General features: G+C 35.3%; 1 protein-coding gene across 2 annotated transcripts in view; it reads right to left on the bottom strand.

The window, feature by feature from the left end:
* Nucleotides 1-13,168, bottom strand: part of Pkn2 (protein kinase N2) — a 110,921-nt gene that overhangs the window by 2,944 nt on the left and 94,809 nt on the right. For both annotated transcript variants that reach the window (XM_036189992.1, XM_036189991.1), the window contains 4 exons: nucleotides 12,631-12,807; nucleotides 5,324-5,386; nucleotides 4,102-4,178; nucleotides 3,052-3,194 (listed from right to left, as the gene is read on the bottom strand). In XM_036189992.1, coding sequence (XP_036045885.1) covers nucleotides 3,052-3,194; nucleotides 4,102-4,178; nucleotides 5,324-5,386; nucleotides 12,631-12,807 — 460 coding nt within the window. The remainder of the gene's footprint in view (nucleotides 1-3,051; nucleotides 3,195-4,101; nucleotides 4,179-5,323; nucleotides 5,387-12,630; nucleotides 12,808-13,168) is intronic.

The following is a 13,168-nucleotide window of genomic DNA, read 5'->3' on the forward strand; positions in this document are numbered from 1 at the left end:
GCCTAACATGTATGAAGCCCTGGGTTCAATCTCCAGCACTACACGAAACCAGGAATGGTGGTACAAGCCTGTCTTCTCACCCATCACTTGAAAGATAAAGGCAGGAGGATTAGCAGTTCAAGGCTAGCCCCTACTACATAGTGAATACAAGTAGCTTGTGCTATTTCTGGGCTACATGGAACCATATTACAAACAAACAAACAAACAACTACATGAAGTTCTGATTGACAGCTGGGCATGCTAGCTTATACCTATCATCCAAGCATTTAGTAGATTTCAGTTCTAAGACCACAGTTGATTCCAGGTCAGCATGGGCTACAAAAAATGGAGAGGATGTCCCAATGGGACCAAAACAACAAAAAACCTCAAACAAGCCAACAGAGTTTAACCAAACTACACTTTCAACAATTAAAAAAAATAAAAAATAAAAAAAAAACATCATTGAAGCTTCAATAATACTATAAAATTATAATGCAAACCAATAGGTTTTAAGTTTAATTCCTTTCCTAATTACCTTCCTGTGGAGGCACTAAAGATAAATGAAATTTAAAGGCAACTATAATGGAATAGCAATGCCTTCTGGGTGTGTTTAAAACTCAACCATTTAGAAACCCTTTTAAAACTAGGAAGCAGGAACTTCCTCACTTGTTTGTTAAACCAGTGGCTTGAACAGAAAAAGGCAAAATCAATAGCAAGATTTATAAACTTAATTTTTGCATGTTATTTCTAACAGTTTTTTTGGAGGAGTGGGGGTAGGGTTTGAGACAGGGTCTCACTATGTAGTTCTGGCTGTCCTAGAACTTACTATGTATACCAGACTGGCCTCAAACTCAGAGATCTGTCTGCCTCTGCTTCCTGAATGATGGAATTAAAGGCATATGCCACTATTCCCGGCAGAAATGATACAGAAATATATAACTGTGGAACAGAATTAAATCTTAGCCTTATTTAAATGCTATGTTTAAAAATGTGGCAACCAGAAACATTCGTTTCAAAACTGGAGAGGGGACGGAGTTTAGGTATGCCACAGCCTCCAGCAATGGTATTCACCACCTTAAAAAGATCATTGTGTATATTGAGGCTAAAACAATTTTATTCCATTCCAAATACCTAAAGCTGCTTTCTAAACAGAGGTGGAAGATTCAATCTGGATCAAATGTCTTCGGAAAATAAATGAGGCCAGATGGATTTGGTATCTGATCCTAAAGGACGAAGTGTAGGTTTTAAATACAGATTGTGAAAATGACGAGAACAACAACAACATTGCAACCCTACCTCACAGGTGCTTTATGACAAGTTATTAACCCCTTTGTGTCTACCAACATATCTGAAAATGGCAGTAATACTAGTTTGGAGTTTATTAAATGTTGACGCAAAATAAAAAAGAGCTAATATTTATAAAGCTCACAGCTCTTTTAGTGAGCCATTTCTTCCTCTTTTTTCCCCAGAGAATCTACTCTAATTTAGTAGTAACACTGAAAGGACTGTTGTCCATTGGACAGGTCTGTTCATTATGATTAAGTGTCAGTAAACAACACACAGGCTAAAACTTCAGAACCATCTAACACACAAGAAGGCATCCATTCATCTAGCCACTAAATGATTCATAACTTGGATATACAAGGAAAGTGGCAGGTAATGGGAAACTCCAGAATAACAAATCATTACCAACAAGTTTGTATCTCTAAATAAATCCCTCTCAAGAAGGGTTTCAACTGCCTTGACAAAAAATATACTCATTCTGAATACCATTCCCATTATCGTTTTTTAAAAAAGATTTATTTATTTATTATGTATACAGTGTTCTGCCTGCATGTGTGCCAGCAGGCCAGAAGAGGATGTCAGATCTCAATACAGGTGGTTGTAAGCCACCATGTGGTTGATGGGAATTAAACTCAGGACCTCTGGAAGAGCAGCCAGTGCTCTTAACTTCTGAGCCATCTCTCCAGCCCCCCATTATCATTCTTAGCAATTCATAAAACATACATTAGACCCTTACCATTTTCACTTATTTCATGAATTATAAAAATTTCTGTATTAAACTCAAGTTAGCCTCAGAAATTTATTTTGTTAATTAAGAAAATGGGTAAAGTGTCAACTGCTTTAATTCTGGTCTTTTTTTTTCTAAAACAGGGTTTGTAAAGTATTTTTAATTATGTGTATGTGTGTCTATCTGTGTGGGGATATGTGTACTTGAGTGCAGGTACTTTGTAGAGTACAGAGGTGTCCAATTCCCTAGAGCTGGAGTAACACATGGTTGTGAGCTCTCAGAATAAGGTGTTGGGAATTAAACTGGGGTCTCTGCAACAGTAATATGCAACCTCTGAACTGCTGAGCCATCTTTCCAACACTGTTGTTTTTGAAGGTCATATTTATTTCCAATAAATGTACAGCTGGTTTTTCTTTTCCTTCTTTACTTTTTTTTTTTTTTTTTTTTTTTGGTTTTTCAAGACAAGGTTTCTCTGTGTAACAGTACTGGCTGTCCTGGAACTCACTCTGTAGACCAGGCTGGCCTTGAACTCAGAGAGCTGCCTGTCTCTGCCTCCTATGTGCTAGCATTAAAGGCACGTACCACCACCACCTGGCCAGCCAGCTTTTCTTTTATACATGGCAGAATTTTTTTCTTTTTGTATTTTAATTCAATTACAAGGTATTCTGCCATGTAGCCCAGATTGGTCTCAAATTCATGATCTTCCTGCCGCTGCCCCCTAAGTGCTAAGATAATAGGTATATACCACTATACCTGCCTACAGGGTACATTTTTATTATTCTCCTGCTGTTCTATTCCCTATGAAATAGCAGTTATGTTAAAATCACAAAACATAACCACCTCAAAACACTTAATCTATTTGAAGACATTCATAATACAGTTTATCCACTGTATAAGAGTCTAAACTAGGCTAGTAAAGATACTGTAGAAGCACAGCTAACCATCAGCATAAAAGCGACTTTCTACTTATACAGGAGACACATGTAGGTGTCTTTATAAAAATGTGCTTTATCCTTCCAATCATCTTCTATCTCTTCATCTACCTATTTCCTGCTGCTTACCTCTCCGACGAGCATTTCATATATAAGTACGCCAAGGCCCCACCAATCTACAGCCCTTGTGTATGATGTTTCTGTCAATACTTCCGGGGCGAGAAATTCAGGAGTACCACAAAATGTGCTTGTCCTATCTCCATACCCCATTCCTGGAGATGATAAATTCAAGTATTTATTAGCAAAGAAAAAAACTGTCATGAAAATTAGAAGGTGTGCTTAGGATAGAAAACTGACATTGCTGTACATGGTATCTAAGTGTTTCACCCATCAAACTACTGACTCAGCAAACATCTACTAATACTAAGACATCTAAGAACTGTGTTTTTTACTATGGAAACAAAGTTAGGTAATAAAATAAAGCTACCAGTGTACAGAGGAGGAAGTACATATGAGCTGTAACATTAAGTATAAAGAGAAGAATATCTTATTTAAAATATTGGTTACTATGTTCCATAGTCATCTCTAATTATTCCTAGGGAGAATAGATATTCACTTTATGGATGAGAAAATAGACTCAATGAAATTAAAACAAGTTTTTCAAAGACACACAGAATGTAAGTGGAAAGTTAAGAGTCAAACCTAACCTAGCAGTGTTTAGTGCTTACATCCATGATCTTTATACTTTCTCACATGACCTTTCATTTGAATTGCCTCAGTTTATTGCTTTATTTAATTCTAAATATATAGAAAATCTTGAGATATTTACATACTTTTTTTTTTTCCAATTTAAAATGTTAATAGTTCTAAGAAGCTGGCAAAGTCACTAGGTGCATGTATTTCATTTGGCACAGAACTTAGTACCATGTTAAACTACTGGGAGAACATCAACCATACAGAGAAGCTGAGTCTCACATTACAGTGTGTGGAAACAACCACTATTTGTATCCACAGAACAAAGTCTTGATGTGGTTACTGGGCAATATGAGCAACCCAAAGTTATTTTAATGGTATAAATTAAAATAAAAAATAAAATGTTTTTCATAAACAAATTTGAAAACTACCAAAGTACAAAGGAACAATAATCTATCAGAACAGGAATTTTAAAAGACCAATTACCTTCTTTGCAAAGACCAAAGTCTGCAATTTTCACAAAGCCTTCTGTATCTAGCAACAAATTGTCCAACTTCAAATCTCTGTTCAAGGTGGAAACATGAAAATAAATCAGTAAACCACATAGTACAAAACAGAATTTTTATTTTCAAGAGGAACCAAATTTTGTCTTCTGGGAACTTTTTCTTCCAAGTTATAGCACAGGATGCTCTCATTTTTCTTCCTTTTGTGTAGTAATAGAGTTTTTAAGTAATTTTTTGTTATATAGATGAGAATATATTTACAAAATGAACATTCTTTAAACGTTTATTTTAATTTTAAATACCTTTTATTCAAGTTTAAATTTTTAGTGTAATCTTAGTCACAATTTGAAGTTTATTTATACACATTATCAAAGAATTTAAGCTAACAGTATAAATAAAGTATAAGTTTTAACGTTTAAGAGTATAATTCAAAATAAAGAGAAAGCTAATCAATTACAAATTAAGCTAGTTTAAAATACTTTTAAGTAAACAGAACCAAGAGGAAATCTTTATCTTAAAATCACTGTTACAAGTTTGAATAAACCACGGTTTATAGATTCCTTATGCTGACTGGCTTTACCATGCAGTGCAGAACTGTGAAGTAAGAGCAGCACTACTCAGTGTGGCCAGAGACAGATGCTGGCCACAAGCTGATCTGCAGTCTGACAAGGAGCCATTGCCAAGATATGAATGGGCTATGCCACCATATACTTTTTAGTTTGGATGATAGCAGCATTTTCTTATTTATTTATATATTTTTGTGCTGGAGATCAAACCCAGGGCGTCAGATATTATAACCTCACTACCATCCCATGTTTTTCAAGACATCCTAGTGAAGGAGTAGCACAGTAGTTTACATTCTGGCCTAGCTGTGTTTTTCTCTCTCTCGGGCCAATTATCTACAGAAGTTTTCTGTGGGAGATGGTTAAATGTAACCACTAGATGAATATACTGGTGAACTGTGTCAACAAAGGCCAACTCATACTTTCACTATTTTAATTAGGAAATGAGCAGAGGGCCATGAATCAAGAAGTCCATCACACAACTCTCATGCTAGTGATCTATCTTTCCAACTTGAGGTAGAACTTACTTATCAATGTAAGAGAAAACTAAAAAGTTGGTTAAGCACAAAATATCCTTGTTAATTATCCTGAATTCCAATTCATGTGGAAGTAAGCTATTAGAAACAAGAAAAATGCACTTACCTATAAACAATTTTGTGCTCATGTAAATATTGCAACCCGAGAACTACACATGCTGCATAAAATCTGATGGGAAAAATAAATCAAATGTTTAACAAACTTAACTGCTCTTGAACCCTTTTATAGTTCAATGTATAACTTTGTAGTTAGTTAAGTCCTCAAATATTTATTTATGCCTACTAAGTACAATGTATTGTGCTATATGAGATGAATTTAAAAAAAGAGAGAATATGATTATGTATTCATTTGGCCTGGTACTCACAGAGGGTCTTCAGAAAGGACTTTTGGTTTGGTTCTGTAGGAGGAATTACAATGTGCTGTAAGGATGGAAGGACAGAGTGGCAAAGCAGAAGTTTTATAAGCAAATATAAAAAGGGGAAACAGAATAGAGGCATGAAAGTTGTCACTTTGACAACTAGTAAGGAGTCTGTTGTGTGTTGTGAGTATTTGTACACTGTGTGAAGATGTATTGTTATGATGGTGTAATAACCTGAACAGACAATAGCTAAGCAGGAGGTATAGGTGGGATTTCTGGGGAGAGAGAGGAAGAAGAGATAAATCTAGGTATGCAGGAAATGTGGGCAGACACAGAGGAAACAGGAGGTACAAGATGGAAGAAAGGTAATGCCTCATGATCGAATGTAGATTGATATAAATGGGTTAATTTAAGTTATAAGAACTAGTTATGAACAAGCCTAAACTATAAGCTGAGCTTTTATAATTAATAAGAAGTCTTGGTGTCATTACTTGGTAGCTGGCTGGCAGGACAGAAAAAGACTCATTACATTTGGTGCCCAGTGAACAGTATGTAAATCTACATAGGGCCTGAGAAAGCTTTTTAAAAAAAAAGTTCTGAGTAGCTCAGCATTTGCCGCTTACACAGATGTGGCCCTTTTAAGAGGCCCTGCTACTGAACACGTGAATGGGTTTATGAGCAGCAGGCTGCACACTACTCAGTGGTGGGAGACTAGGTAGAAGTGCCTATCTACCAGACAGACTGGCTCCAGGACCAGGCCACAGGCATGAAGCTCCACTCTCACATACCTCAAGTGGGTGAAGCCAGCTGCCAGGCCAAGTGCTAAATGGAGCCATGCGGCCAAGGGCCAATATGCTGCTGAACAGTTTAAGGCTTGGCTCACACAGTCAGAGAAGGCTACAGGTGAGCAGTAAAGTGGTCAAGACCAAGAAACCATTTAAATAGATACAGTAAAAAATGGGTATAGACAGTCACAGGGGAAAAAAGTGTAAAAATAATACAGTCTTAAAAAAAAAAAAATAAAGTAATATATTAAAAAAAAAAAAGCCACGTAAGGTTGGAAAATACACAGGGCTTCTGAATCCTGTGTGGTGCTTTGTTAACTTTAAATTTTTTAAATGCTAGTGTACAAAAAACAATAGCTGCTGAGAGACACTGGATTATGAAAACTAACAAATTAAACCAGCCTATACATTTTAAAACTGTCTTTACTTCAGAATAAATATGTGTTGGGAGAGGTTATACCTTTGTTTCCACAATAAACAAAAAGTTATGATTCTCTTCAAAATTAATAAAGATCAGATTTGATTAGGGGAGACCTCCTGAGGACCTTGGCTACAGATGAGGAAAAAAGACAAAAAAGACAGGGGATGTGTATGCTGATCCCTCTACATGAAAACACCTCTGAGACTGAATGAGACATGATAAATCTTGTTGGCTACAGAGTCCTCATGACTTATTATTACACGACATCCTTTCATATGGCATGAATAGAGATTTACATTAGAGTTTGGTTATACAGTCCAAACTGACTTATAAAGTTGACAGATATCTTTTACCCGCTCAAACATAAAACAAAAGAATCATCTTTAGCTGACTTGTATACACTGCACATCCCATACTTATGTTAATACAGATATATATGTTACTTTTAAAGTTTATGTGTTTTCAAAACAAAAACAAAACAAAAACAAAAAAACCTGACACTATATATATATGACAAGTAGCCCAGGTGATCCAGCCTCTCAGAATGCCTGTTGCAGTTTCCTCAAAATTCTACATCCAAAACAACTTCAAAGTTGCTAGCTGAGGTGGTCCAGCCTCACAGACAATTTATTCAGCCAAGACTTCAGATAAACTATACCCTTTCTCATCACACAAAAACTAACAAAAGATAAGACAATTAGCTCTTCCAGAACTCACTCGATCATTATCCCAATTTTCTAGGGTCCCCTAAAGTTGTTGTCACTGCCAAACAACAAAAACGTGTCTAAAAAATATAACACCCACATACCTAAGAGTTGGGGTGTGTTTTTTTGTCATTCTGTGGATTCTCTCTGAAGGGAAAAGGGGAGAATATAGTATAGAAATGATAGGGTAAAAGAGTAGATTGTTGAGTCTACTTTTGAACAAATATTTTACACTGGTATGGAATTTTGTATATCAATACAAATGTAAGGTTATTCTTGTTATACTGTATATACGTTTCTACTCTTGTACCTATGCAGCTCGTTGAAAAATATAAAGTTCTAGTCCTTGAAAGCTATTTAGGATAATAAAAAAATACAGGTTAGTAGTTAGTCATCTATGACAATCAAACTTATAGTCATGTTAAGTATGTTCTCAAGGTCAAACAGAGGTATATTTTAAATATAGATGGTCTTCAAACACTTTAAAGATCTACAAAATATAGCATTTAAAATGTTTTTAATAACATAAGGCTTTTTATAACAGTGAGACACATCTGCCTCTGGTAGTACCAATTTACTTCAAAATGGGATGATGGGCATTGAAAAACCTCCATATGGAGTTTGTTTTCAAAGCTAGCTATTTGGGCAAGAAACTGCCCTTCCTTGATTGCTGAGAGTATGCTGTCCAAATTGGACAAGCAGGAAACACAAAAAGGTGACTGCTGTAGTTTCCTAAGGCAAAGTCAGACAGTCCTTCAAAATTCCTGCTTAACAGAAGAATCTGTCAGATAGTCTAGGCCTGTAGACTGAAGATGGATGCCCCAATGTTGCAGAGGAAACTTTGGTGATTTTCCAGATAACCAGCTGTCTCCGCCGTTTTTATAGTTCTGGAAGTTGTTTGCTTTGCACTTGTTTGCTCAGGTAATATTATATCCTTCTGGGGTCTCTGATGAGTTGAAGACAGTTACAGTTATAGTTTTCCTTGTTACCAAATTCAGAAAAACTCATAAAAAAGGTATCAAGTGTATAAGGGTGAGAGACATAAAACCTTAAATTGTACATCTAAAAACATGTTTTGAGGTCTATAAAGATAGGTTAAAGATGGCAATACAAGTTACAATAGGAAATGGTTTAGGTATAAAACTTTAAATTCATCAAGATAAGGTAGATATTAGAGTATTTTCTCTGAATATGCCAAATACAAATGGACTGGACACTGTGAATGTAATTCTTACATGATAATTTTTCTTACTTATGTAGTTTTACTACATAAGAGTTAAAATCTTTTCACTTTATTTAGACAAAAGTGGGAAATGTGGTGTTTTTTTTTTTTTTGTGTGTGTGTGTGTGTGTGTGTGTGTGTGTGTGTGTGTGTGTGTGTGGTTTTTTGAGACAGGGTTTCTCTGTAGCTTTGGAGCCTGTCTTGGACTAGCTCTGTAGACCAGGTTGGCCTCGAACTCACAGAGATCCACCTGCCTCTGCCTCCCGAGTGCTGGGATTACAGGCGTGTGCCACCACTGCCCAGCATTGTGGGATATTTGTACACTGTGTGAAGGTGTATTTGCTATGATTGGTATAATAAAAAGCTGGATGGCCAATAGCAAGGCAGGATTTCCAGGGAGAGAGAGTAAGAGTAAGAGAGGAATGTAGGCATGTAGAAGGTGTGGGGAGATATGGAGAGGAAACAGAGGTACAAGATGGAAAAGAGGGAAGGCCATGTGATAGAACATAGATTAATATAAATGGGTTAAATAAATGGATTTCATAAGAAATCTTGGTGTCATTATTTGGGACCTGGCTGGCAGGACAAAAAAATATTTATCACAATTGTGTATAAAAGCACAGAATGGAAGTCTATGGGAAGCATAGCAAGATATGAAGCTGAAAGGACCCGAGAAGAATCATGAATGTCATATAACAGATATTGTAACTTGCTCTTATAATGATAGGGGATCAGGTCATTTTAATCAGGGAGAACACTGGTATTAGGGACATTGTAAGTACTGGAATAGAAGTATGTAGTGAGGAGAGAAAACAAAAAAAATAAGGCTTTTACAATGGAACCGAAGAAAGATTATGAGAAATTCCAGTACAGTGCTAGCAAAGAAAATTAACAGTTATTCAAGGTGAGGGAAGAGTAAAGAATAGAAATGAAGAGGTAACAATTAAAGAAATAAAGTATTGTTGAGAAAATATTTGGTTTTAGATGTGTAGATTTAGGATTGTTTGTGGGGCAGGAAACAGAGCCTAGCATGGATACAAGGGCTTTGAGTTCCAGAAAAAACTGAGCCTACCTGGAATATCAACTCTTAAGGCATAACAAAATCCTGACTCATAATAGGTTTGCTGAGTGAGGGTGAGAATAAATAAATGAATGAATTTACAAATGCAAATTCAGAAATATCTAGGAAAACTAGGTTCTTAATTATATAAAAAATAATTATCTTCTCTATAAAATATGCATTATTACCTTTACCAAAGTATAATATTCTACTCAGCAATTTATTCCTATCACTCCAACTCAGCTGCAATCCAGAGAAAATTATATTTTTTATGTGAAGTCAATACATTAATACTACATACATATAGGTATTATACTCAGGTTTAAAGTTTACTCATTTTTATAAAAATGGGACTGTAATTTAGAAGAATTTTTAAATGCAACTACTTACAAGTCAGTTAAACCTTATGTAATAGGTTAAAGCATTTGTGTGCAGCTTGTTAAACTTGATACACTAATCAAGATAGTTTTTTCAAGCCTTTTTTTTTTTTTACAGCAAATATCGTAGTTGCTAAACAATATTGCAACAATTAAAAAAGTTCCTTCTTAACTGTTTTTTTTTCTTCTAAAACAGATTGTACTGATTATATTTAACTTATGGGAAAACACAGACTAAGTCTGGTACAGTCGGGTATTTTGTTACTTGCATTTCTTCAAGTCTCTGGTTTACAAAAGCAGAAAATGAAGCTCAGACAGAGGAACTCCTTTGTTTGGAGCCGCACACTGGAAAACGGCACAGCTACAAACAGTCAACTGCTTTCATTGCAGCCTCAGGTGGTACAGATCTCCCCTGCCTATGTGCCAGGCTCTCTTCCAGCTGTCACATTACTCAACAGGATAGAGGAACTGCTCCTCTGTTAATAAGGGAGTAAATGATTAACAATTTTTAAGTTTTTTTTTTTAATTAAAACCAAACAAAACAAGAAATAATTCCCATGGAGAGTAATATCTGCTTAACATATTTTTTATGCTTTTGTTTGTTTGAATCCAGGTACTACCTATGTTGTTCAGGTTGACCTAAATTCAGGATCCTCCTGGTACCATCTTTGCACTACCACCTTAAAAATTTTAAAACACCTACAGGGATTCTTCTCTATTTTCTGCCTTCTATGGGCACTGCATGCATGTAGTACACAGACATACATGCAGACACTCACTCACTCACACATAAAATAGAAATAAGGAAAATTTTTAAGCTTTAAACATTAAGAACATGAATTATTAGTGACTTTCTACTACACGGCCAGCTTTTTAAGTTACTATACATCAGAATTAATTCTTGTTTTCCTATCTGAAAACTGAAAGCTGAGACACTATTACTGTCTATGTAAACACACCTCTAACAGTTACACAGAAAATCAAAAGTGTGAGAGTGAAATTACTACATGAATGTCAGATGATGTTTCATCAGAAAAAAGACTTAAGATAATTCAAAAGCAAAATCAATAAAAGTACTTACTGGATTTTTTAGTCTAATGATTTGGGACAATTCTGAAGAGAGCTGAGTGGATTTGCTAATTGTATGGATGTTATAGGTGAGGGAAAAAGAGGACCAAGCATGACACTCTGCAATGTGGCTTGAACAACACAGAAGGTAATATTGCTATTTAATAAGATGAGGAAGACTGGAAAAGCAGCAGGCCTGGGAAATGGTAGAAAATTAGGCAGCAAAACAACCTGAGATGCTAAATGAGATTCTTATGGGCCTTACGAATGTAAAAGCTGGTCCTGAGCGGGGATGCTATTAATAGCTGGGCCATTAGGGAAGAGACTGGGACTAGAGATATAAACTTGGTCAGTCTCTATGATACAGCTAATACGAGTACTTTCCTAGGTTTCCACTATGTAAAAGTTGTAAAATTAGAACAATAAATAATACACTTTATATGGCCTATAATCTAAAGTGCCTACTAATTTTGATGTTTATGTAGTTGATTAAGCTAACTTTTAATACACAATTTCGTTGAACTACAAAAATGGTTTATCCTGAAGTCTCTTTTCCATCTCTTTCCCTGGAGGCAATAAGAATATAAGCTGAACATCCCTAAGCCCCAAATCTGAAATATGAAAGGCACTAATACAACATTCAGAAAGTTTCAGAATTGGGTTTAGTAGTACAAACCTACAATCCTAAAACTTGGGAAGATGACAGAGGATGGTTCTGGCTTTTAAGGCCAGCCTAGGATACATACAACATTTAAGGTTAGCTTGGGTAACATGGGGAGACCTTATCTAGGAAAAAAGAAAAAAAAAAAAGATATAGAACTTGGAGAATTTTGTGATTAAGGATTCGGAATATTTGGAAAATTTCAAAATCTGAAGAAACAAAAACCTTAAATACTTCTGGCTTCAAGCATTTTCTATAATGGACAATCAACCTATACAAGCTTTTTTTTTTTTTCCTAAACATTCTTGAGAAATGTGATAAATACAGACTTACCCTACAAAACACAAATATAAATATTTTAAATAAATAAGAGATACCAACATTCCTATACTTTAAATACACACAGACACACAGACACACAGACACACACACACACACACACACACACACACACACACACACACACATTATACTTGCATTGTAATTTACCTTTAAAGTTAGGATTCTAGGATGTCATTCTGTAGGGGGAAAGCTAATAGCTAAAATAAAAACAATCTAAATGTAACCTAAGTTGAAACTAAATTATCAAGTATGAAATAATGGTAATTCATGAAATTTTCATCATGGACAACAGAGTACATAAACACAAAAAGTATTCAGCAAAAAGAAAGAAACTCTATTTCATACAGGGTCATTAGGGAAGAACCAAGGTGTAAAAGTCACACAGAGTGAGGCAGATGTCTAAGGCATACTCACACAGCTCTGGGTTCAGAGAAGACATCGGTATGGATGTGCATCATCAGATCCCCACCCGCAGCATACTCCATCACAAAGCAAACATGCTCTTTTGTTTGAAAACATGCAAAGAGGTTCACCAGAAAGGGGTGCCTGACACTATTCACAGTCTCAAAAATTCTTTTTTCACACATCAGACTGGAAGAGAAAAATAATACCAAAATTTGAAATAAAATTTCAAACTCATGAATTTAAAAATCATAAAAATGTATTTTGCAATATTATGAGAAATGTTCTACTTGATATACAATGGCAACTGAAAATATATTAATGAGTAGCAGAACATAAAGATTATACAGTTTGCATGATAGTAACAGCCTGGCACAAATGGGGCCAGTAATTATAGTTAATTTACATAGAGAGACCCAATAAGTAAATAAAGTTTGTGAACACGGTAATTCCAAGGACAGCATTTATAATTCATTAGCTTCAGTATTCAAATTTTTATCAAAAAATATGAAGCTGAGAGATACAGATAGGCTGATAAAAATTTAATCTA

The sequence above is a fragment of the Onychomys torridus genome, chromosome 6 (genome assembly GCF_903995425.1).
Source record: "Onychomys torridus chromosome 6, mOncTor1.1, whole genome shotgun sequence".
Classification (NCBI taxonomy): Eukaryota; Metazoa; Chordata; class Mammalia; order Rodentia; family Cricetidae; genus Onychomys; species Onychomys torridus.